At 31.0% G+C, this 22,564-nt stretch overlaps 1 protein-coding gene across 2 annotated transcripts; it reads right to left on the bottom strand.

The window, feature by feature from the left end:
• Positions 1 to 1,337: 1,337 nt before the first annotated feature.
• Positions 1,338 to 21,812, bottom strand: LOC121129231 (vang-like protein 2). 2 transcript variants are annotated; one of them, XR_005868375.2, is made up of 8 exons: positions 21,522 to 21,752; positions 12,650 to 13,227; positions 11,333 to 11,922; positions 10,952 to 11,264; positions 7,768 to 7,930; positions 2,784 to 2,992; positions 2,020 to 2,485; positions 1,338 to 1,734 (listed from the first exon to the last, which is right to left on the bottom strand). XR_005868375.2 is itself a non-coding variant. In XM_040724940.2 (7 exons), exons 2-7 carry the CDS (start codon positions 13,190 to 13,192, stop codon positions 2,267 to 2,269), a joined length of 2,037 nt encoding a protein of 678 aa, XP_040580874.1. In that variant the 5' UTR covers positions 13,193 to 13,227; positions 21,522 to 21,812; the 3' UTR covers positions 1,338 to 2,266. The 2 variants fall into 2 exon arrangements, 1 of the variants encoding a protein (XP_040580874.1); XM_040724940.2 differs by having other exon boundaries at positions 1,338 to 2,485; positions 21,522 to 21,812.
• Between the last annotated feature and the right edge of the window lie 752 nt (positions 21,813 to 22,564).

Genomic DNA, 22,564 nt, shown 5'->3' with positions numbered 1-22,564 from the left:
ACCCCGATATGAACGTGGTGCTCCAGTAGAATGGTGCACACGCGTCCAAAAAAGCCTAGAAGTGGTTAGAGGGAAACTTGCCTTTCTGGCTTTTTTTGGGGGTTGGGGGGGAGGAGGGGATATTGTCAAAAAAAGAGAAGAGATAATCTCACCTCGTCATTCTTAGCCTAAAAGAACACCTTAAACTCCAAAACTCCTTTAATTTGAAAAGGAGAGATTAGAGATTTGAAGATTGTATTCTACATTGTTCTTAGAAATTAATTAGCTTATACAAGCGTAATAGATGTGGTAACTAATGTTGTGTCGGTCATTAATTATTCGGCCCTGTCCAGTCGTAGGACCAGTCTTATGTCAGAGGCGTTAGCAGGTTTTTATTATTCTATTTCATTATTTTTGCAAAAATGTATAAGTAAATTTATGGACGGGCCTGAATTTTAATAAAGGACCATTCTTCTTTTTTAGAAAACACAGCTAATTTCTAATTTTACTCGTTTCGTCTTTTTATATTTTTACCGCAAAGCGATCAGTTTGGGCGATAACGACAAAAGATCCTTGATTTGGCGGACTCCAGCGCCAACAAAAACACCTGTATTATTTCTTAGGATTGTCCATTCTATTTTGTTGTCAGTTGTCGATAGTTTTGCTTTTTTTCTTGCAATAAGAGTTCTGAACGGTGATTGGTTCAATAATAATTTGCTCATTTTCAACTTGGAACGATTTTCAACAATCATTGCAAAATACTTTCATAGTTGAGAAGAATTTGCTAACTAACAATTTTTTGAAGCCTTTTCCCGGTTTCTTATTAAGTGAAAGGTTGCGTGATAACGTAATGGTAAAAACGTGAGTGATACATGTCTTTATATAGATGTAGCTCAAAGTACTAATACAAGATATCTTTTAAAAAAATAGGATTTAGTAATACTATAAGGTTTTTAAAATCCGAAAAATCCCTTTGATCTTTGTTAAGGTCCGTAAAAGTTCGATTAATAGAAGACAATTTGTGTCTAAAATCTTCAAGGATGATAAAAGTTAACTTATACGGGACCCAAGCACACAGCCCGTCCTATCTGTAGATTTGGTCGACTGCATTCCTAAATAAGGAAATTTAGGCACAGGGGCGTCTGCAGGATTATATATATATAGATAATTTTTCATCCTAACGAAAAATATATTGTTGTCAAAAGCAGAAATTCCTTGACTTTGGGGGGAGCTACAACCACCCTTTTGGGGTTGCCCTGCGACATTAAACCTGTGGTAACCCACCTTGATAGAGAAATAGCCTTAAGTTGGCAGAACGAAAAGGTGAGGTAAAAAAATAAACATTCGATGTAAAAGTATTTTTTTAGGTATGCAAAAAACAGAGATAATTTATTTATAACTAACAACACGTGATATGTAACTAATGGATTGTGTTAACATGTAAATTGCATAATATGTATATAAGAAGTCACAGCCAAAGTTGAATAAAAATACAAATGAACATTAGAAAAAAGAATAGACATAAAACGTTATAATTAACTTATTATCAAGGACTAGATATTATGTACTTAAGTCAATGTACATAGTATATATAAATATAGGAGAGACCCGGGAGGCAAAAACAAAAAAATTAAACACAAAACTTTGGTAAGAATCACGGCTGCTGTTGTTGTCGAGTTTTATCCCTGAACGCCCACGAATTTAATGTGAAGTCATCATTTTCTGATAACTTAAAGTTAAAATCCTGGTTCATTTCTAAAAGTAAAAATGTTTTTTTTTTATAATTTGTCAAAATCTTGGAATTTTTTCCATGTTGAAAAACAAGATGTTTGAATTTTTGGTAATTTAATTAAGCATTTTTTAAATTCAAATAGTTGTATCTTAAATATTTACTTCACAGAATTAAGTATGCAAACTCAATTTTTTCATTATGAATAATGTTTTTTTTCTTTTTTCCAAATTTTACAATAAATGGGATCTGAGAAAATCATTTCAACGGTCTGTATACTTTTAAAAAAGTATTCAAATTAAATATTAGACCTTAAGGATGACATTAGTAGTTTTTGAGTTAGGACAATTTTGCCTTCCACACTCGATGTGGTTTTAGTACTTTTTCAATGACATAATGCGTTTGTAATGTACTGGAGGGTTTTACGTACAAGATCCAATTTTTCTTTAATGTTGAATGTCCCATTAATTATAATATATTTGCAATTGCTCAAATCCTGGATTCAAAAAATTAGCTCTCAAACATGATTCGTGTGGCGTTATAGGGTTTATAAAAAGTTTAGACTGGAGTTTCAGAGTTTACTTTAACCAAAAAAGTACTTCCAGGTGACTCCATGACCTCTTCTGTGATATTAAAGTGAGGAAGACGAGAAACTTGGCAAAGGAGGGAAATGTCTCCTTGACGGAGTTGGAAAATTATCCCTGGACCAATGGAGCGAGAGAGAAGGATGTCGCAAATGAGGGCCCATGTTTGAACGGGCTTATCCTCACGGTCACTCTGAGTAGGGAAAAAAAGAAGATTAAATTAATTAATGTACGTGTAAGATTCGACTTTACTATGGTTGATTTTTTTTTTTAAATGACTCGAACCCGACTTTAATTTATTTTCACATTCGAATAATACTTATTAGTCAAATTTATATAAATATGTTAGGAGAACCCGTATTGCAATAACTGTGGAAAATCACAAAACTCGGGCCCTCGTCGAACTAGAAAATTTCTATTCGAATCAAATACTAATTCATATTTTAATTCAGAGTGTACAAAAATACAATATTAAAAGAAGTTTCTCTAACCTGAAGGACGGGACGGGTGATTATGTATTTTTCTAAAAAGGCTTTGGGTGACATGTCAAATTTGAGACAGGTGGATAGATGATTAAGAATGGATTCCATGGTGTGACGAGGCTGTTGCCGTGTAATTCGTAGATATTTTTGTAGAGGGCGTGATATGGTAGGGAATATGGCTTGAGCAGCCTCGTAGGAATCTAATGGTGATGTTGGATCTGAAAAACAAAATAAAACGTATAGATATTTCCGGATATAATGAAACTAAACTTAAAGCTAACATTCTATCAAATTACAATTTTGTACTATCTAAAATATTTTGCATAGAAGAAACAAAAAGTAACAAATACGCATAAAATCAACTTTTTATTCCCTTTTTTTTTTTTGTTTAAACATTTTACATTGCTTTTCAATCAATAGAGATTGAAAAGATTCAAGGGCGTCAGCAAGAGATGGGCTGGAGGAGCTGCTCCTCCCCCCCTCCACACAAAAATATAATATATATAAAGAAAAAAAAAATATAAAAAAGAAGAAATATAAATATAAAAAGGAATTTTTGTTTTTTGCTAAAAAATTTAATATTCATAATTTTTATTCAAAAATATACAATTAAAAATTAAGTTTAATTTATCCATTTTTTTCCACAAAAAATTTAATTTTTTTTTTCGAAAAAATTATATTCTCTATAAATATCTAAAGGACTTCTGAAATTTTTCTACCAACAATGTATTATTTAGAATTTAAAAAAAAATTATATTTGAAATTTTTTTCCAAAAAAATTAATTTTTAATCCCAAAAATTAAAAAGTTATTTTTTAACTTTTTTCAAAAAATTTAATTTTTTGTGAGCAGCTCTGAATTTTTGAAATTACACTTTTCAAAAACTTTAATTTTCCGTACATGGCTATGAATTCATTATTTGAATTTTTTTCTCAAAAAATTTAACTTTTTGTGAATAACTGTAAATTTTTGATTTTTTTTTTCCAAAAATTAAATATTTGAAATTTAATTAGTGAAATTTTTCTTTAAAAATTTAATATTTTAAATTTTTTCCCAAAGTATCCAAATATTGTGGGTTTTTTTTTTTTAAATACTACGGATAAAAAAAAACCCAGTTATAGACAACTTTTAATCAGCTTTGTGAAGGAGATTCCCCATAACACTTTTCAAGTCTTTGCTATGCTTGAACGGTATTTCTTACCATCAAGAAGCATTGGAAAAAATATAATAGGAAATTTTTTTAAATCCATTGTTTAAGAAATAACAAAAGTAACGTACTGACACGTAGGACAATAACTCACAAACTGAAGTTGACAGCTGTCTTTTGAAGGTTAAGACTAAATAAAATTAAGGCAAATTACAAAATAAATAGCGACATCTATGTTTGAAGTCAATGTATTACATCTATAGGTAAGTATGTACTATTTAGTCAAAGTAATCATTGGCTTGTGGGACTTGTGGTTTGTGGTAAAGAAAGAAAAAAAAATGAAAAATGAGTGCTTAAAAAGCGTTTAAAAATGAGTAACAATATAGGTATATATATGTAATTTGTAGTGAATCTCTCATTAATGACGACAAGAACACGTAGAAGGGGGGGAACAAAATTCTATTAATAATGATATTTATCATTATTTTACAGGAGCCTGTAATTAAGTCCCCCCACAAAAAAAAAAGAATTAATATTCAAATTCTCCAAATATATATATATATTATTACACTTATTTATTTTGAAAAATTGTTTATTTTCAATCTAAAATAGGCAACAGAACCGCCCACAAAGTCCCTTCTAAGAACAACTGTTATGAAGTAAATTAACTTTTTTGGAAGACCTCTTGCAAACAAAGAGAAAAGGAGTCGTCCGTCCGGTGTATTAATGGATTCAATAAAAATATTTTCCAGACTTGAAAAATATTAGCTGTATGTATACCAAATTACTTCAAAAAAAAAAAAAAAAAAAAAGTAGTGATCATTTATTTATAGGTATGTATATAAATATTAGTGTTGGGACTCAGTCCAAGATCGATTTTTTTTTTCGGTAAAGTAATTTTTATACCGAAAAAAAAATGGACAGTGGAGCAGTTTGATTTTCAACTTTTGACGAATTTATATTACAGTTAGAGCAAAAAAAGTTATCATATTGTATGAAAATTACTAATTCAAAATTGCATTGTCCTTTGAGGTTATCTTTAGGTCGCACATATCGATCAAATTATGAAAAAAGGCAAAAACTCTTTACTAGTGAATATATGGTATATACTAAAGATGGATTTTTAGTTATATATCATCACATAATTTTGGTAGGCATTTTTTTTAATCTAAAAAAATTCTCAAAAAGGTTTTTTTCTAAAACTGCCGTATGGGAAAAAAAAGAGAAAAAAGTTAGGAAAATTTGATGATCCGCGTATAGCGCGCAGACTTTTTTATATTTGTCAGAAAATAAAGATTAAAATGTTCTTATGTTATTCCTTCATTTTGGCCCATAGGTTAGCTGTTGTATAAAAACTAATAAATATTTTTTATAGGTTAGAAAAATGTATATCATAATTAAATTATGTAAAATAAGGATGAATACTCTATTTTAATATTTTTTGACGAAATAAATAACTCCTTTCAAACTTTGAACAAGATGTTCTATCTAAAGATGACTTCGAAGGAAGCTGAAATTTTGAAACATTATTTCTTTACCATATCATATCTTGTCTGAATTGGGCGTAATAGAAATTCGAACCATGTTGAAAAACTAAGCAACTTACTAAACATGACTAAGAAAACTAATTCAATTACTTTTCCTAAAAAATAGTCAAGCATTATACATTTTTGTATGTAGAATTTATTTTAATACGAGGTCTTTCTAGATCAAACTTGGAGATAATTATTATGTTCTTACAAAAATTTTAATAGCAGCCGACCAATATTTATTTTGTAACATTTATTCAAGTCATTATATTGGTCTGAAAAGAAAAGGTTTGTTTATATAAATCGGACGAAATCATGAAAAATATTGTTTCGTTTCGTTTTTGACTCGTAATCATCACGCAAAAAATATTTCTTAACAAATTTATTCTGTTTAGTCATAGCTGAGTAAATTAACAGACCCCATGACCTTGCACCGCCCACTACTTATCAAACCCATTTAGAATTTCGAAATCGAAACCCAAAACAAATATTAATGTTGAATTTGAGTGTGGAAATCTCCCCTGCGTTTTAATTTTAACTAATTTAGTTAAATTAAAAAGGCATTATCAAGATGGATAAAGAATTGCATATAATCAGATGTAACCTTTCAGGAGCAGACTGAAAAGTATTGGGGATAAAATGTAGGTTTAAAGGAATAAGATTCATATTTAAAAATATTGGGACACTCACGGAAAATTCGGTCTCGGATCGAGTACCAACACTAACTAATATATCTATAGGTGTATAATAGGTACTTCCAACATGCCAAATAAACACACATCAGGTAAAAATTGTGAGAAAAATATGAGAAATCTTCACATCCGTCCCAATAAATACGTATATTGGGATCCAATTGACCTTAGATATGTAATATAATATAGATGGATAGATAGAAAGTAAATAGGTATTTACTTCAAAGGAAAAGATAAAAACCACTAACCAAACCATTTGGTTTGAGTGTTGCTCCCCCAACTATTCTTTTCGTTATTTTCTTTCTTTTCTTAAATATCAAAGTCTACTTTTAGGTAGAATTTGTGGTATGTACATTTTACATAGAATACATGGGTACCCAACGTCAAAAAGTCAAAATATATTATGAAGGTACTCTTAAAAGCCAAAGTAGTCGTAGGAATATTTTAAATATTTTTTTGTCAAAATATAAGTCTCCATTTTTTCTTAAATGGATTATGAACAAATAGTACATAGGTATGTTAGTCACACATACGTACATAGAGGGCGCTACGACGATTAATTACTCTCATGGAATGTCATGAATGAGTCAAGTAATAAGTTACAAATTGCTTATTAACCAAAGTTTAGATCTTATAATGTGTAAGGGTGGTCTGAAATGTCTTCGACCTAACAAAGACAAAATACATTTTTTCTGTACTTTTTAGCTTACTTTTCAACATTTGCTCTGCAAAATAATTGTTCACGAAGATAATTAATTGTCTCTTCATTTGGCGAAAATCTTAGGGGTCCATCCTATTTTTGTTTTGGGCGTATAATGTTGTATCCAAGTTTAATCTACAGTAATTCATCGGGGACCAAAAATGGGATTTATTGCGCCTTAATTGCGCCATCAGAGGGATACTCGAGTACAACACTAACTAATATATCTATAGGGGCTTTTATTAATTATTTCTGCATACATATTTTACAATTCAGGGAGCAAGGAGCACCATAGTTTTGATAGAGATCTCTGTCAGTAGATATGTCGTACATGAAAGTTTCCAGCACACACTTTTCTTTTTGATTCACACTTACGAGAATTTAGACACTTTTCATATCCCTAGTTATAAGGAAAGTACAAAAGAAGTGCTCACTATAAGCCCTACAAACAATTCCTATTTGCCATTTTATCAGAAAAATAATCACATTATAGGAAAATTATTGACAAATATTTTAAAGATTGATTATTCATCTAAATTAGTTATTGATTATATATTTTTTTGCAATATGTAAACTATTATTTTTTTCCATGAAACTGTGAAATTTATAAACTTTAAAGGCCCTGCACGGACTACTTCTAAACATTGATTAGTAGAAGGAAAATTTTATTTTTCTTCATTTTTTAACAGAGGGAACATTTTTTGAGTATATCCCTCAAACATACAAAATATTAAAATTAAATAAAAAAAGGCACTCTACTACCCATTTAACAGAAGTAGCCTGTCCCTACGTAAAAATATGTAGGTATTCGTAAGAGTAAAAAAGTACCTTTAAATATTTTTTGTCAAAATGTAAATCTCCTTTTATTTTTTGTTAAATGAATGACGAACAAAAACAAACAAACAACGTATTAACAAAAGTCTTACTTTTTGAGTCGTATTCGAGTCTTTTTAAATGAGCAAAGGCATCCTCGGTGGCTGTAATGAGCCGGGCTCTTCGTTTTTTTAGCCGTCTTTCATATTCAAACTCTTCATAGAATCTTTCATTGTGCGACTCCTTCTTCATCATTCCTGAGCGGTTATTGAAGTCCTGGTAAAGAAAAATGTGTAAAGCATTATTAATAACAATATATCAATAATTTTTTATGCAGTGGAACGTTATTAGACAGTTAATATATTAAAATAGATGCTGATCGAGAGTATTGATAAGGAGACCACCAAGGAGGCGGTAGTTCACTGACGATGGGTTTAATTTACTTTGTAAGACCATAAAAAGGTGTGTGGAACGAATTCTTCGGAATAATAGGCAACTCCTAAGAAATCCACATCTCACCTCTCTTCCTTGCATATCATTATTGAAATCTGAGTACAGTTTTTGCTATATGTACTTCTTAGGTTGCCTCAAAAAGTATAATATTAAAATAACAATATATGCTTGACTAAAATAAGTAACAAATTTGAAAAACGAGGATAGCTGAGGCATAACTTATCATACCATGGTAGAAGACAAGATTATGAAGCGGCGTCCGCAGGGGTTGGGATGGAGGGGCTGTAGCTCCCCCCCCACCAAATTAAGGAATTTTTCTTTTTTTACTAGAAGATTTAATATTTGAAATTTTTTTGAAAAAATTAAAAAATTCGAAATTTAATTTTTCTAATTTTTTTCCGAAAAATTTAATTTTCTGTGAATATCTATGGATTTTGGTATTTTTCTAATATTTTTTCGAATAATTTAATTTGCTTTAAATAGATATGAACTTTTGAATTAAATTTTTGCAATTTTTTGTTAATAGCCTGTGGATTTTTTGAAATTTTGTACGATTTTTTTAAATTTTTGGACTTTTTGCAAAAAAACAAAAAAAAACCAAGACTCCCCCATCCCACTCTCAAATAAAAAAATAAAAATATATATATAGCGAACGCCTCTGCTCTAACACAGTGATGGCTAATTATTTTTTCCAATGGCCCACATTAAGGTGTCCCAAGAGAGTAATTTTTAAAGACGGGTACGTGTAATAACACTACCTAGAACATCAATGTGAAAAATATCTACGAAATACCCTAAAAAACCACCTTTGGGATAATGTTTCGTCGTCGAGAAAACTTTAATTAAAGTATTCGGATATTTATTTATTGTCGACTAACCGTTTTGACATATGTGTATAGTTGTACTAATCTGTAGCATTTTGGTCATGTTAAAAAAAAGAAACCTAAAATCAAAAAAATTGTAACCCAGACAATTTGAATAATGTTTTCAAGACAAGTAGTCATGACGTTTCATTATATCAGCTACAAACAGCCGTAACACCTATTCAGAAAACCCATGCCCGCCACTCATTAGTTACTTCGTGACAACACTACTCCAAAAGGTATCTCTAATGTGATGTAATACACCTCACTTTTATTGAGAGTTTCAGAGTCAAACAATAAGACGACAAAGAATTATAGATATATTTTTGAACAAAAATATATATTAGGTGAATGTATTTAAAAGGTTAATTAGTGTTTCTTTCTCTTTTAATCTTTAAAGGTAATTCAATATATATACAACTCCGTTGTAGGTAGGTACTGAGATTTCGTGGTATTTCTTAGAGCATGGTTACGTAAATAATACATATTCTGTAAAATATGCCCTATCTCTCAAACATCTACCCATGAGATAATGATAGCCGTTTATTCTCATAGTTAATAGAAATGGATGGATCAATTCAAGTATGTAATTTAAATAGCCCATATTTAATGGATGAAAAATTGCACTAAGAAAAATACTTAAACATATTTATATTTAGGTATGATTATAATCAGTCCTAGATGTGAATCATAATAATTTCTTATTAATATACTTTGCACGTACGTTATCATTTGGATAATTTTTTAAATCGCTCCCAGGGAAAATAAATAATATATTGAAGGTAAATAGACCTCCCTGAATCAATCCATGAAGAATGGATCAAAATTAATTCTAAGAGTAAGAATCATATAAATATGCATGGAGGGGTTGATTTTTTTCTTCTTTTAACTCTAATTCGTTAATATGTAATTTAGAGTCAATAGGTAGTGGCCCTGCACATTACAACTGTCTGAAAAATAGGGCAACACGTCTCGAAGAGGCATCGGTTCTGATCTTTAATGAGTAGTTAAAAGGCCTCAACTTTGGGCTGAATGCAAAGTCAGAAGGGATATATAGTGATGAAAATTGTTGGTATTTTGGGCATGTTAAAAAAAACACAAAAAAAAAAGGACAATCAACATGAGTACCCTGAGAATTGGAATATTTTTTTGGATCGAGTAGTTTAGCTGTCATGACGTTTCATTAGATCAGCTACAATCAGCTGTGACAAGGGGAAGAAGAAAATATACAAGGTCATGGCAAGAGTTACTCCAACCTCGATCCTCAAGTGTAGGGGGTTCGCAGGATTATATTTTTTTCTAGGAGGGGGGCGCTTGGGGTTCGAATTTCTTTTTGAAAAAAAAATCCAAAAATTAATTTTTTTTCGAAAGAAATTTCAAATATTAAATTTTTTTTAAATTCTACAGCTATTCCGATAAAATTACATTTTTGGGAAAAATATTTCTAAAATCCATAGCTTTTCACATAAAATTAAAGTTTTTTAATTTTTCTTTTTTTTTAAATACACAGCTATTTATAATAAATTGTAAAATCCTTAGCTATTCACTAAAAATCAATTTTTTTTGGAAAAAAATTTCAAATATTAAATTTTTTGCTTTGCTGCATAATTTGGCCCAATAACTTTTTAAAAAAAATCTTGAGAGAAATTTTTTATCATTAATTTTGCATAATTTTTTTTTATCTCGAGCAAAATATTTTCCAGTAAGAAGGTAAAATTCCTTAATTTGGAATGGGCCAGCCCACCCCTTGCACGCCCCTGGAGTCTAAGAAGGACTTATAATTATAACACCGCAACAAATCATGAAAGTCACTCTACGTCTTTTATGGGCACATACGAATGTTCTAATTAGATTTTGAATACAATTCAATGTGATAGAAGAAGAAATATACTTACTACACTTGTATACAACACCTCGTCATTTCTAAGATTTCTAATGATATTGTCATATTTAAATATAATTTCAAAATAAAGTCACTTACTTTTTCTGGTATGGTGCTCAGAACATCTCCATCGAAATAACGGTATCCTTTCTTCCCTGGAATGTATCCACTTCCTCCACCCAAGGATTGAGGGGATGATGAGGAGTCTCCTTCATTGCTGCTGCCCTTGTAGTGGCTATGATGGTGATGGTGGTGAGAAGAAGTGGGCAGTCTCTCCAAATAGGGGTTATACACTGGGAAATCCGTGTAGTATTTCTCCAAGGCCCAAGCGGCACACCGTTGTATACTAAACTGACCTACAGGATAACAGCGGGATTCTCCATCGGGGGATCGTACTATTTTGATATAATATCTGTAATAATAGAACAAATATGACAATAAAGATAAGGCTAACTATTTATTATTAGATTTGATCCTTACTGTGGCGTGAGATGTTTGATTTCCATGAATATGATTGCCAGATAATGTACAAAGAGAAGAGCATCCACCATGGAATTAGCATACAAAACAACATCATAATATTGAATACGCCTACGTCTTTGGTTTTCTAGGACCCGCACGCCGTAAAATAGCCAAAATGAGAATATAAAAATGAAAACAAGGAAAGAGACGCAAGCTCGATATAAATAGATCCTTGGCATGGTAGCTCGTGGTGAACGGAGGAAAAGAGCCCAACTTCCAAGGAGAAGAACGAGGAGTTTGAATGAAAAACTAATTAGAGTGCCGTCACACTCCACTTCGCATCGAAGTTGACTCTCTCGGAATCCCAGTGCTCCAGTTTTCGGGAGTATGACCATGAGGATAGGACTCAAAAAGGCAATAATGGAAAGGATTAAAGAGAACCACGAGCCTGCGTAGCGTTGGCACAAAAATCGCCATCCGGATTCGTGTAAAAGGTTTTCATCAGGACTCCACTTTGAGAGGCCGCCAAGGAGTCCTCCTCCTTCAGAAGGGAAGGCTAGATCGCTCAGACCAGTTACTGTGGTTGTGTTGTCACCCCAATCATTGTCCTAACGAGTTTGAAAGAGAGAAAAAATATAAAGTCATTGAATTTAATAAGATGACGGGTGGAAAAAGTGAATAGGATATATGGATGTAAATGGAATATATTTAAAAAATATTATAATCCCCTTTGAGTAGGAGCTTAAAGCTCTCATTAGACATGCAAAGAGGCTGATGCTCCTGACAAAAATTCAAAAAGTAGTATGATCTTAAGTCAATCATCATTCCTTTCTCTTGAATCTAGATAATGCAATAATACTTACATGAATACCTCTAAATCGGCAACCTCACTAAAACAAAAAATTCAACAAAAAACTTAGTATTTGATTTTTTTTTGTGAACAGCTGTGGAGTTTTGAAATTTTTAGTCAAACAACATGGATTATTTTTGACAATTTTTGAATTTTTTGTGATTATTTTTGACAATTTTTTTAATTTTGTGATTATTTTTGACAATTTTTTTAATTTTTGTGATTTTTTATCAAACAAATTTCAAAAACCAAGCCCCACTCAAATATAATCCTTCCTAAAAAGGTTTATTTTAAGAAGCATTTGAAAATAATTAATGAATGCCTTTTCTTAAAAAATGATAATTTAAAATCGTTATCCATGATGTAAAATTCAACCCTTGAGGTATTGATCAAAAGAATCCATTAAAACAAGTAAAATGAGATTGAGAATGGCAAAAATCTGCGGTAAAAGGGCTGGCTAATTATGTAGTAATTTAGAACCATACCTGCGGTAGAATTTGAACTTCAATTCTCTCAGACGCTGGATCTTTTTGATAGTGATAGCCATGATCCGGCATGGTGACAGTCGTATGATAAAAGGGAGACTCCAATTTGTTATTGAAGACATGGCTTGAGAGTCCACTATTGGTCCGAGGCATGAGGTTAAGGTTAAGATGATTTATGTTTTTACTAAGGGAGTAGTTACTCATGATGGGCGACATTAGAGGTGGGGTATTACTGCTGGAGTTGCTGGTTTGTACAGAGGTCAAATCAGGAAGGGTTTGATTGATTTGATGATTATTCAGTAGATTATTATGCGAAGAGATTTCATTCGGAGGGATGCGATGTCCATGACCTGGAGGTATGGCATAGTTACCATAGGAGCTTCCTTTTGGAAGAGAGGGAAGAGTTCGACCGATACGGGCACTATTATTATGTGCCTTGAAGCCACGAGATGAATTCTCGGAATTCCCAGAAAAAACACTTTCTGTTTCCATTTTTACCCAGCTCGTTGGAGAGCTGGGATTAGCTGCCAGGAGGTAAGGCATGAAGGGGCTTCAAGTACGTCTCTAAATATACATCCCTGTAAGAAAAAAAAGAACATTAAATATGTGGTGCCTCAACATAAAAATAATCTTGAACAAAAAACAATAAAAAGAGATATGTCCAATACATAAACTGCCCAATATTTTTTATTTATTTTAATGTTCCTTTAATTGGTTAGATGAAGTTTCACTGTTTAAGTATAAATAAACATTATTGTATGAAATTTACTCCATCTAAACTAGGAATCCTTTGGTGAAATCCATATACATAAAGTATATTTCTTTCTCTAGGAATCACCTGGACGTGAACGTACACACATTGAATTCAAAAGAATAACTTCTTCCGAGCACGTTTCGATTATTTATAGGCCTTATATTCCAATTTCTGGGATGATTTGAAATACTCAATAAAATTAGCTATTGTTTGAAGCCTTCACTTATCATATCAAGCTTAATTTAGTCCCGATATGGTCCTCTCAAATATAATTTATTTGATTTCTACTTATTTCTTTGTCTCGATTAATTTTTACTATTTTAAATTGAATTTGTGGAGTCTTCAAAGGATTAATTAGAATAATTCACTGATAGCAAGGAAGGATAATTATCTATCAGTAGATCAATATAAATAATTAATTTTTAGACAAATGATTCTAGCTTGCTTTTGTGGTGACGGAAAATGTACATATTATACATATGTTATGTGAATAACAATAACTAAACCCTTTGTAACCTTTTTTCCAGAGACTAATTGATATTTTTATTATTTTCTTTACTTTTTGAAAGAGAGAAAAATGTTATTTTTTCTTCATGTCTCAAGAAAGAAAGAATATGCGTGAGTTTAAACACAATAATCATCTTAATTTGTGTGTTTTCAACCCCTTCCGACCCCCTTCTCCCGTTTAGCGTTTCTTCTTTCAAACATCTTCACACACATACACAAAAGGTCTTCTACAAAAACATAAATACCATCCATTTATCCTTCTCTTTCAATTGAACTCACCTCACTTCGGTCCCTACCTGATTAAATAATATTATTCAAGAACGTACATGAATGTAAGAACATTGAATATATATTCATAATATTGTAATTGTATATATAAACTATAAGCATTCCCCTTTCATCTGTTAAAAAGTCTTTATTAATAAAACTCTTTTTTGAAAATTCCCCCAGAGATAAAAACCAAGTATCCTTCCCCCAATAATTTTTTAAGTCAAACCACACACATAGAGTGTTTTCATGTGACGTCAACATTGAAGATGTCGGCCATTTTGCTGGCCTAAACAACCAACTTTTGTAAAATAAAATTTTTGTGAAGAGCTGTGGATTTTTTTTTCCAAAAAAAATTCAAACACTAAGCTGCCCCCCAATATCCTACGGGAGCCCCTCTGCAAGTATCGCTCCTAAACCTTGTTTGATTTTAAACTATAATTATGACTGAGAACATAATGAAATGTGAAAAATCAAAGCTGAAAGCAAATCTTTTAGTGTTTCCATTTTTAGCTCTTGTGAGACTTTGATTGGACCTAAGAGAGCGTCCTAATGGCCATTACGGTCCATGTACATGAGCAACAACATAATAAGTGTCAAGAGCTGAAATAACCAAAACAATGCACGGTAAACCCCCTACTGTAAATAAAAACAAAAAAACCACAACTCAGTACATATAAAGTCCCGTAATCACCTAATTACTTTAATCCCTATTGGAATGTCAATTACTACGGTAGAATCCGTAAAGTAAGCTCCAGTATCTGAATCCAAGCCTACAGTAAACATGTAATGAGCTCACACAATAAAGCTAAATTCCTACCATAGCATAAATTATACCTTATGAAAAAAAGGCTATGTCTTTGGGGTTGTTCGAATAGTTTCTAGTGCTATGTATTTGTATATCAAAATGGGACCAGCAAAAAAAAGAAAAAAAAGAACATCAACCTTACTTTCTATCAAAATGTATATTTCTTATGGCTAGTTTTATTATATCGATGACTATAATATGTTTTATATAGTTATACAACCTTACTTCCATAATGTAGACAATAAATTAACAATTAAAATAACAATAATTAAAAAAAAAATTTAATCCATGGTTATCAAAAATATTTCAAAAATTCAGCTTTTGTAAAAAAAAAAATCAAAATTTAATTTCCAATATAAAATTTTTGGAAAAAAAAAATTTCCATACTCAATTTTTAGAAAAACAACTTTCAAAAAATTACATTTTTTGAGAAAAATTATTACCCCTATTTTTGTATTATATTTTTCATCCTGAGCAAACAAATTTCTAGTAAAAAGCAAAAATCCCTTTATTTTTTTAAGGGGGCTACAGACCCTTCAGCCAACGCCCCTGGTATCCCTCTCAATAGTATTATTATATGTTTGACCATAATATTTAATAAAAATATTTATCGAAACATTTATAAGACACTCAAAAGGGGATAGGGGTTGTATAAGAAAGAAGTCATATAAGAAATACTAATACGAACTTAATCCTTCTCCTCAGCTGAATTGAAGGACGTGGATATTCGTAAAGGTGGATCACTGCCACGAGGTAGGAGAGGAAGAAAAATCGTGAGAGCAGTAGAAAGAGCTGCTGAATAATATTGTGAACGATTATCACCTGACGGCGGGACTAATGGCCCTAACAAATACATTGCATACCAAGTGGCTAAAGTACTGAATAAGTTAAAGATCCCCATTGACAAACGAACACAAACAACTTTTAACCTAAGCCTACCACTAGCAGTAGGAAGAGCTATATTTCAAGTCAACCTTAGAGGGACTTCTTCCAAATTTAGCCCTGAGTTATGTCCTATTTTTAAAATGCTCTGTGCGGGCTTGGATGATAAAGAGAGAAAGGAAAAGATTTTAAACATTTATAGGTCTTTCAAAAATGTTGGAGATAGAGTATGTAGAAATTTACAAACTCTTATCATCAACAAGTTTTTATTGTGCAACTATTTTACAGGATAAAAACCGAAAGGAAAGTTGTGCTCCATGAAATGTGGAAAACTAGACAGACCATTGCATATTTTTACGGAATGTATGATAACAGTTAATTTTAGAAAACTTGGATCGTTGATTTTAGAGATTTTGAATTTGGTAGAAAAGTCCTGGATTTTTCTTTTTGGGCTCGTCGAAGGGGTCGAAAGGCGACTATCGGAAGGAATCTGTTGAGTCAAATTAAAAAAAAATATCATGATTTGCAAAATGGATTGGCAGATAAAGCCCATCGATTTACTGAAGAGTGGTATTATGTTTTATCGGTTATCTATCAATTATTTTAATGAAAAACTGTACTTTTTAATGGACTCCACAATTTTACAAAGCTTTTTAATTTGTCAGTAATATCTGGTATAACAACCCCTCTATGAATGTTTCACTCTTTTAATTATCTATATCAAGATGTATATATCTATATTATATGTTATTGTTTTGTTTTAAGACCATTTACATCGGGATGAAATAAATAAATGAAATAATACGAACTCAATCCGAATTACAAATACAATCCCATAACGCAAGCATCTATAGTATTTAACTTTATTCCTTTTTGCTAATGCATTTTTAAATCATAAAATTTTTTGTTAGCAAATATTGAGGGGCGGCAACGCATATATGCTAAACTTTAATATTTTAAAGCGATCTAAGCTAATTTAATTAATAAAATTCCCCTTTATAACATAATAAAAAGAGTTTTACTTCATACGGAAAATTTCCACCCAACCTACTAAAGTCCCGAACAAATATTTTTTTTTTTCTAAAAATCAAGTTTTAAGATGCCTATATCTGTGAATTCTTTAAATTTTTGTGGTCATGATTTCCATAAGCGTAGAAGATGACATTTTTTAGGGAGGAACTTCGATTCGCAATTACAGTATTTTCGAGGGGAAAATGCCAGTATCAAAACCGATAAGGAACCAAAATATGGTATAGGCAAATGGATTCAGAACCCCCTGAAAATAATGCTACAGATATACGGTATGACTAAAGTGAAATATGTCCGTATCAAATCCACAAATATTGTATTTTGTTTATTCTATCAAAACCTCCAACATTAAAAAGTAGTGATGGATCATAATTTTTATGTAGCTTCAGTTTCAGATTTTTATTTATTAAAAATCGTCGAGTTGACTTCACTAAAGACCAATAGTTTGTAGCAGGCTCATTGCAGAGCTCTAACTGAAGAGTATCAACTGTAGGCAAGCCCCTGAGGTCTCATAATTTGCCTATTGTTGTTAATTTTCTCCCAAAAAATTTATAAGTTAAGAAGTATCTTATAAATTTAAATTAAGTTACTCAAAGTTATCAAAAAGTTTTGGTATAGAAATTCAATTAATTAAAAAGATGATACCGAGGTGCAGATATACACTATACGGAACCATTATCTAAAAAAATGATTCGGATGTACAGATACCAAACCAGGCAAACTCTTGGAACAGAGGTGTGGATACGGACATAAATGAGAAAGGTATGCTTTACAACTCTGATATTTATATACATTCTTTTTTCATCAATAAAAAGTCTTAATTAATTATTAAAACCCCTCTTTTAAAAATTACCCCAAGAAAGAAAAATAAAGATTCTTCCCTCAAATACATACATTCAACACCATAAAACCACATATTATTAAAGAAGGGATGTATGTAAAGAAAAAACTAATTATATAGCGATTAGAAAAGGAGAAGCGGTTGATGAATGTGCTCTGTTTTTTTTTTGTATTATTTAATAAGTTGCAGGGTGTTAAAAGAAGAGTGATCGCTTCTCTTCGGTGTAAATTGATTTGAAAGTAAATATATATGAATTTAAATATAATTATAATATTTTCCCTACTATCATACTATTTTAATTGTAGAAGGAGGGCGTCCGCAGGGTGTGGGTAAGAAGGGCTGTAGCCCCACCTCCCATTAAGGATTTTTTTGCTATTTACTAAAAATATAATATATATTATGTATTTTTTAAATGTAAAATTCTAAAAAAAAAAAAAAAAAAATTTCAATTTTTTTTTCAAAAAATTTAATTTTCTTTGTTTACTTATGAATTTTTGAAATTTTCCTCCGAAAATTTAATATTTCAAATCTAATTTTAGAAACTTTTCTTCAAAAGTTTCATATTTGTAATTTTTCACTAAAAATTAATATTTAAAAAAAAAAAAAATTCCCCCCTTCCCCTTCCAAAAATATAATCCTGCGGACGCCCTTCAAAAGGTTCTCCTCTTCAAATTAGTAATTCATTTTCTCCCTCAAAAATCATAAAACAGACACCTGATATTATCGAAGGTTTTAATTCAGGGACACCATATGTCTCGCTCCTGTCTTTTCTTGGTGCTCTTACACAAATCCCATCTCTACATATCAAATAGAAGTAGAAAGAAAAAATAACAAACGGGGTAAAAATTGCCTGTGAATGTAGAAATGAGGCTACTTTTATGAAGGTAGATGTTATTTCAACTCTCATGAAATTTCATTTTTTTTTTTTTTTTCATTCATATATTTTTTTAAACCAACAAATATGACAAAACACTTTATGAATCCTCATTTCGAATCGTGACACTTATTTGAATCACTCTTTTTGTTGTGGAGATCAGGTGTAATTTATCTTACATATTATATGAACAAAGAAGAGGTCATTGTGTCTTGTAAATGTATATCTATTCATACTGATATTTATTTGTGTTATATATTTCTTTCTTTTTTAAAGCTCACTTTAACTTATATTAAGCTCTAAGAATAACAAGTTGCAATTTTGTACAAGTTGTAACTTGTACAAGCAGATTGTACAAGTTGAAAACAACAAATTAGGTCAATCATTTTAAATGAAGAATTTAATTGTTATAATGAGGACAATCAAACTAATGATTATTCCATGATTAATCGATATATTAACGAAGGAGGTAAAACCTTATGGGCCATTGCAGGGGCGTCCACAGAATTATATATAAATATCATTTTTTGAATAGGGGGAGTGTAATTTTTTTATAAAATTTCAGTAATCAAAATAGTTGCTTCGCTGCATAATTTGGTTGAATGACCTTATTTTTAAGAAGATAACTTAACAAATATTTTTTAAACCCCGTTTTCTCTCCAAATCAGATGACGTCATAATTATATAATTCAACCCCCCTCCAACAAATGCAAATACGTTCCAACACCAGTGTAGGACTTGTACTCGAGACTTGCAACTGACAGGATCTTCCAATCAAAGACTTGCGACTCGAGGACTTGGCTATTTTATACTGAACTCAAAGAAAAGCCTTAACTCACACTATATACCTAATAATATTCTAATTTTGGACTTTAAATGAGATCGAAAGAAATTTGAGCACTCAAGCTGGACTCGATAAAATTAATCAAGGACTTGAACTTACAAGGAAAGACTTGAGACTCGACTTGCAGTATAAGAACTTGTTCCCACCTCTTGAATGATGTTCAGTAATTAAAGTGAGGACAATGGTTTATTTTTCTATAACAATCCATGTTATAATTTTTGACTTTTTTAATAAAAGTGACTAATTAAATATGAGTTTTCTATAGCCCATCGCAAGATTCAAATCCCCACAGTTCTCCTAAATATATACATAGTTTTACTGCATGAAAAGACAATGATAACATCAATTAATAGATAAAAATTAAGAGGACCAATGTTGTAATTAAATATGGGCTTATGAAACGTACAAATTGTAACTTGTACAATTTCCTGTTTATTTAAGTTACAACTTGAACACAACAGATACATAATTATTAATGTGTACAGGAGAAATAGAATATGTAAGCATTGGAGACTTGCCAGAGATATTCAGAGTCATAATTAGACAAAACAAAGTTAATTAGTTCAAATCTAAAATGAATAATAATATAATGATTATTTAAAATTGTATATTCATAGATAAATACCCTGGAAAGAGCCCCCATTTCCGCTCGTTCTATGTACATACGCCTATCATTATCATAGTAATTCTATTCTTGATTAGATCCACTCTATGCATCGTTGGCGCATTCACAATGTGAATGACATAATGACGAATCAAAGTCATCAAAGTGTGAAGTAAATTAAAAACAGCTTCAACATACACGATGGCTATGAGTACGATCCTGTTCTCCCCCATCCCTTTTATGTGGAGTACTGTCAACACTAAAACAATCTTTAACCAATATCAATGAAATGAGAAAATTCTCTATACATCCTTTTTTTGTAAATAAAGACAATATTTTGATTCATATTCGGTTTTGAGATAACAAATCTCTTATTGATTTTTTACTTCTTAAATATAAACCCCTCAATATTTCATCGGCATATTTCGCTCAATTATGGACTTAATACTCAAATTTCTGAGATGAATTGAGTCTTGAGAATTACCCAAGAGTGTTAGCTATAGTTTAGAGCAGGCATGCCCAACCTTTATATATCATGGGTAGCATTGACACTTAAAATATATTAATGGGTCACTGAACCTATAAAATTAAATTTAATCAAAAATGGCTCCATAAAAAAACCTATAAAATACATATTTATTTCAAATTTAGGCCAAATTATAAAAAAGGCGAATTGGCAGAGCCTGTTCGAAGTGTCTGCCTGATTGTATTTTTGGGGGCTTGCTTATTTTGAACTTTTTTTAAATTTTTTGAATAACGAATAATCTTTTTTTTATAAAAGAAATCCTCAAAAATTGATTTCTCTGGGTTCCCATTAAAAAATTTCACAGACGGATAATTTTTCAAAAATTCCTTCATTTGGGAAATATTTTTCAATGTTTGTACGTATTTTGATGCTATTGTGACAATTTTGCTAAAAAAATATTACTTAGTGAGAATTAGTAGTGGGCTGTTTGTGGCCCCCTATGGGTCTTTTAGTTGCTTAACATATATTAATTTCTAATTTTATAAATTGTGACGGTGAAATTTTGCTACTTTAAGTGCAATTTGAGGCGTCTCCAAAGGATTAGCACGAATAGTTGGTTCAAAGAAACGGACAATAGTTATGAAAAGAATAATATACTTTTTAAGAAAATTGATTTTAGCTTGCTTTAATACTGACGAACAGATATGATGTATACATATTAACTAAGAAACAAGGACAGAGTAGTCTCATCACCCTCATGGACAAAGTCAACTTTGGAAATCGTTCAACTTATTTCCCATTTTATGTGTACAATTATATAAATTATATTTTAGCCTTCAGTTAGTCACTGCCAACAAGAGGATGCGTCAAATCCCCCCTTCCCAATCCTCTTGTGACACCTGCCTGCTTTCTAATAATAATATCCGTACACGCAAGGAAATAGTCATGAACATGTGCAAAAAATACACATTAGGGCACAATTCCTTGTTGTCTTACCTCGGCAAAAGCACGCGTTTCACACGCAGGACGTAACACTACTTTAACTCTTTGTCCTTAACAGACTAAATGCAATCATGGATGATGAATCTCCTTGAGGGATGATCACAAAATATTTTCTTATGTATTAAAATAGAATCTTATTCAAGTAAGAATACTATGTACTATAAATGAAATATAAATTCGGAAAACACGACACACACCAACGTCGTTGAGGGTCAAATTCAAACTAACATAACATAGAAATAAAATAAACCAGGAGTAATGGGAAAGCGACGCTTAGACACACTCGCACGTAAGCTAGAAGCAAAGGGGAAAATACAAAAAGACACGCCGGTCCTTTTCCCCCTTCCCCTCCCCCATCCCCCTTTTGCACACACTCCTGCTATGTAGTAGAAGTAGATTATTTATCATGTTATTTCATGAAAAATTGATTTTTCGCGAATTATAATTTACATTACATGTTCTAAATGTATTATTATTACTCCTCACTCAAAACTTGTTTTTTCTTTTATATGTACATATTTTATGAAATAAAGCAATTCCCTAATTATTTATAACATTAGTAAGTAGGTTTCTATTCTTTTTTCTCTCTCTTCATACTTAGTACAACATACTTCGCAATGTGTCAATCAAATGACATCACGTAGTCGTCTCATTACTTTTTTTGTATTGATGATAAGAAACCCACAATTTATAGGAGCTATTCCGTATAATAATCCTTTTATTATACATAGATCCATATCATTGACAAACCCGAGGCACATTTGATTTAGTTTTTATTGGAAAATAAAAATCGGCATTTAATGATGGTGTAGTTGTTATTTTAATATTATTATTTGAATTCTTTTTTCGTCAAAATAATCACCTCCGTTTTTGGTTTATTTTTCTTACTATTATATCAGAGCCCTTTCAGATACTACATAAATAGAAATAATAAGTTGTCAAAACGTCATTTCCTTTTCTGTTTTTATATTATTTATATTCTTATGAGTAGATACATAAACATCGTTTGTTATGTACCTATTTGATAGATAAAAACA

The sequence above is a fragment of the Lepeophtheirus salmonis genome, chromosome 14 (genome assembly GCF_016086655.4).
Source record: "Lepeophtheirus salmonis chromosome 14, UVic_Lsal_1.4, whole genome shotgun sequence".
Classification (NCBI taxonomy): Eukaryota; Metazoa; Arthropoda; class Copepoda; order Siphonostomatoida; family Caligidae; genus Lepeophtheirus; species Lepeophtheirus salmonis.
Note: the sequence above shows the minus strand (reverse complement) of the source record. Positions and strands in the feature narration are given on the sequence as shown.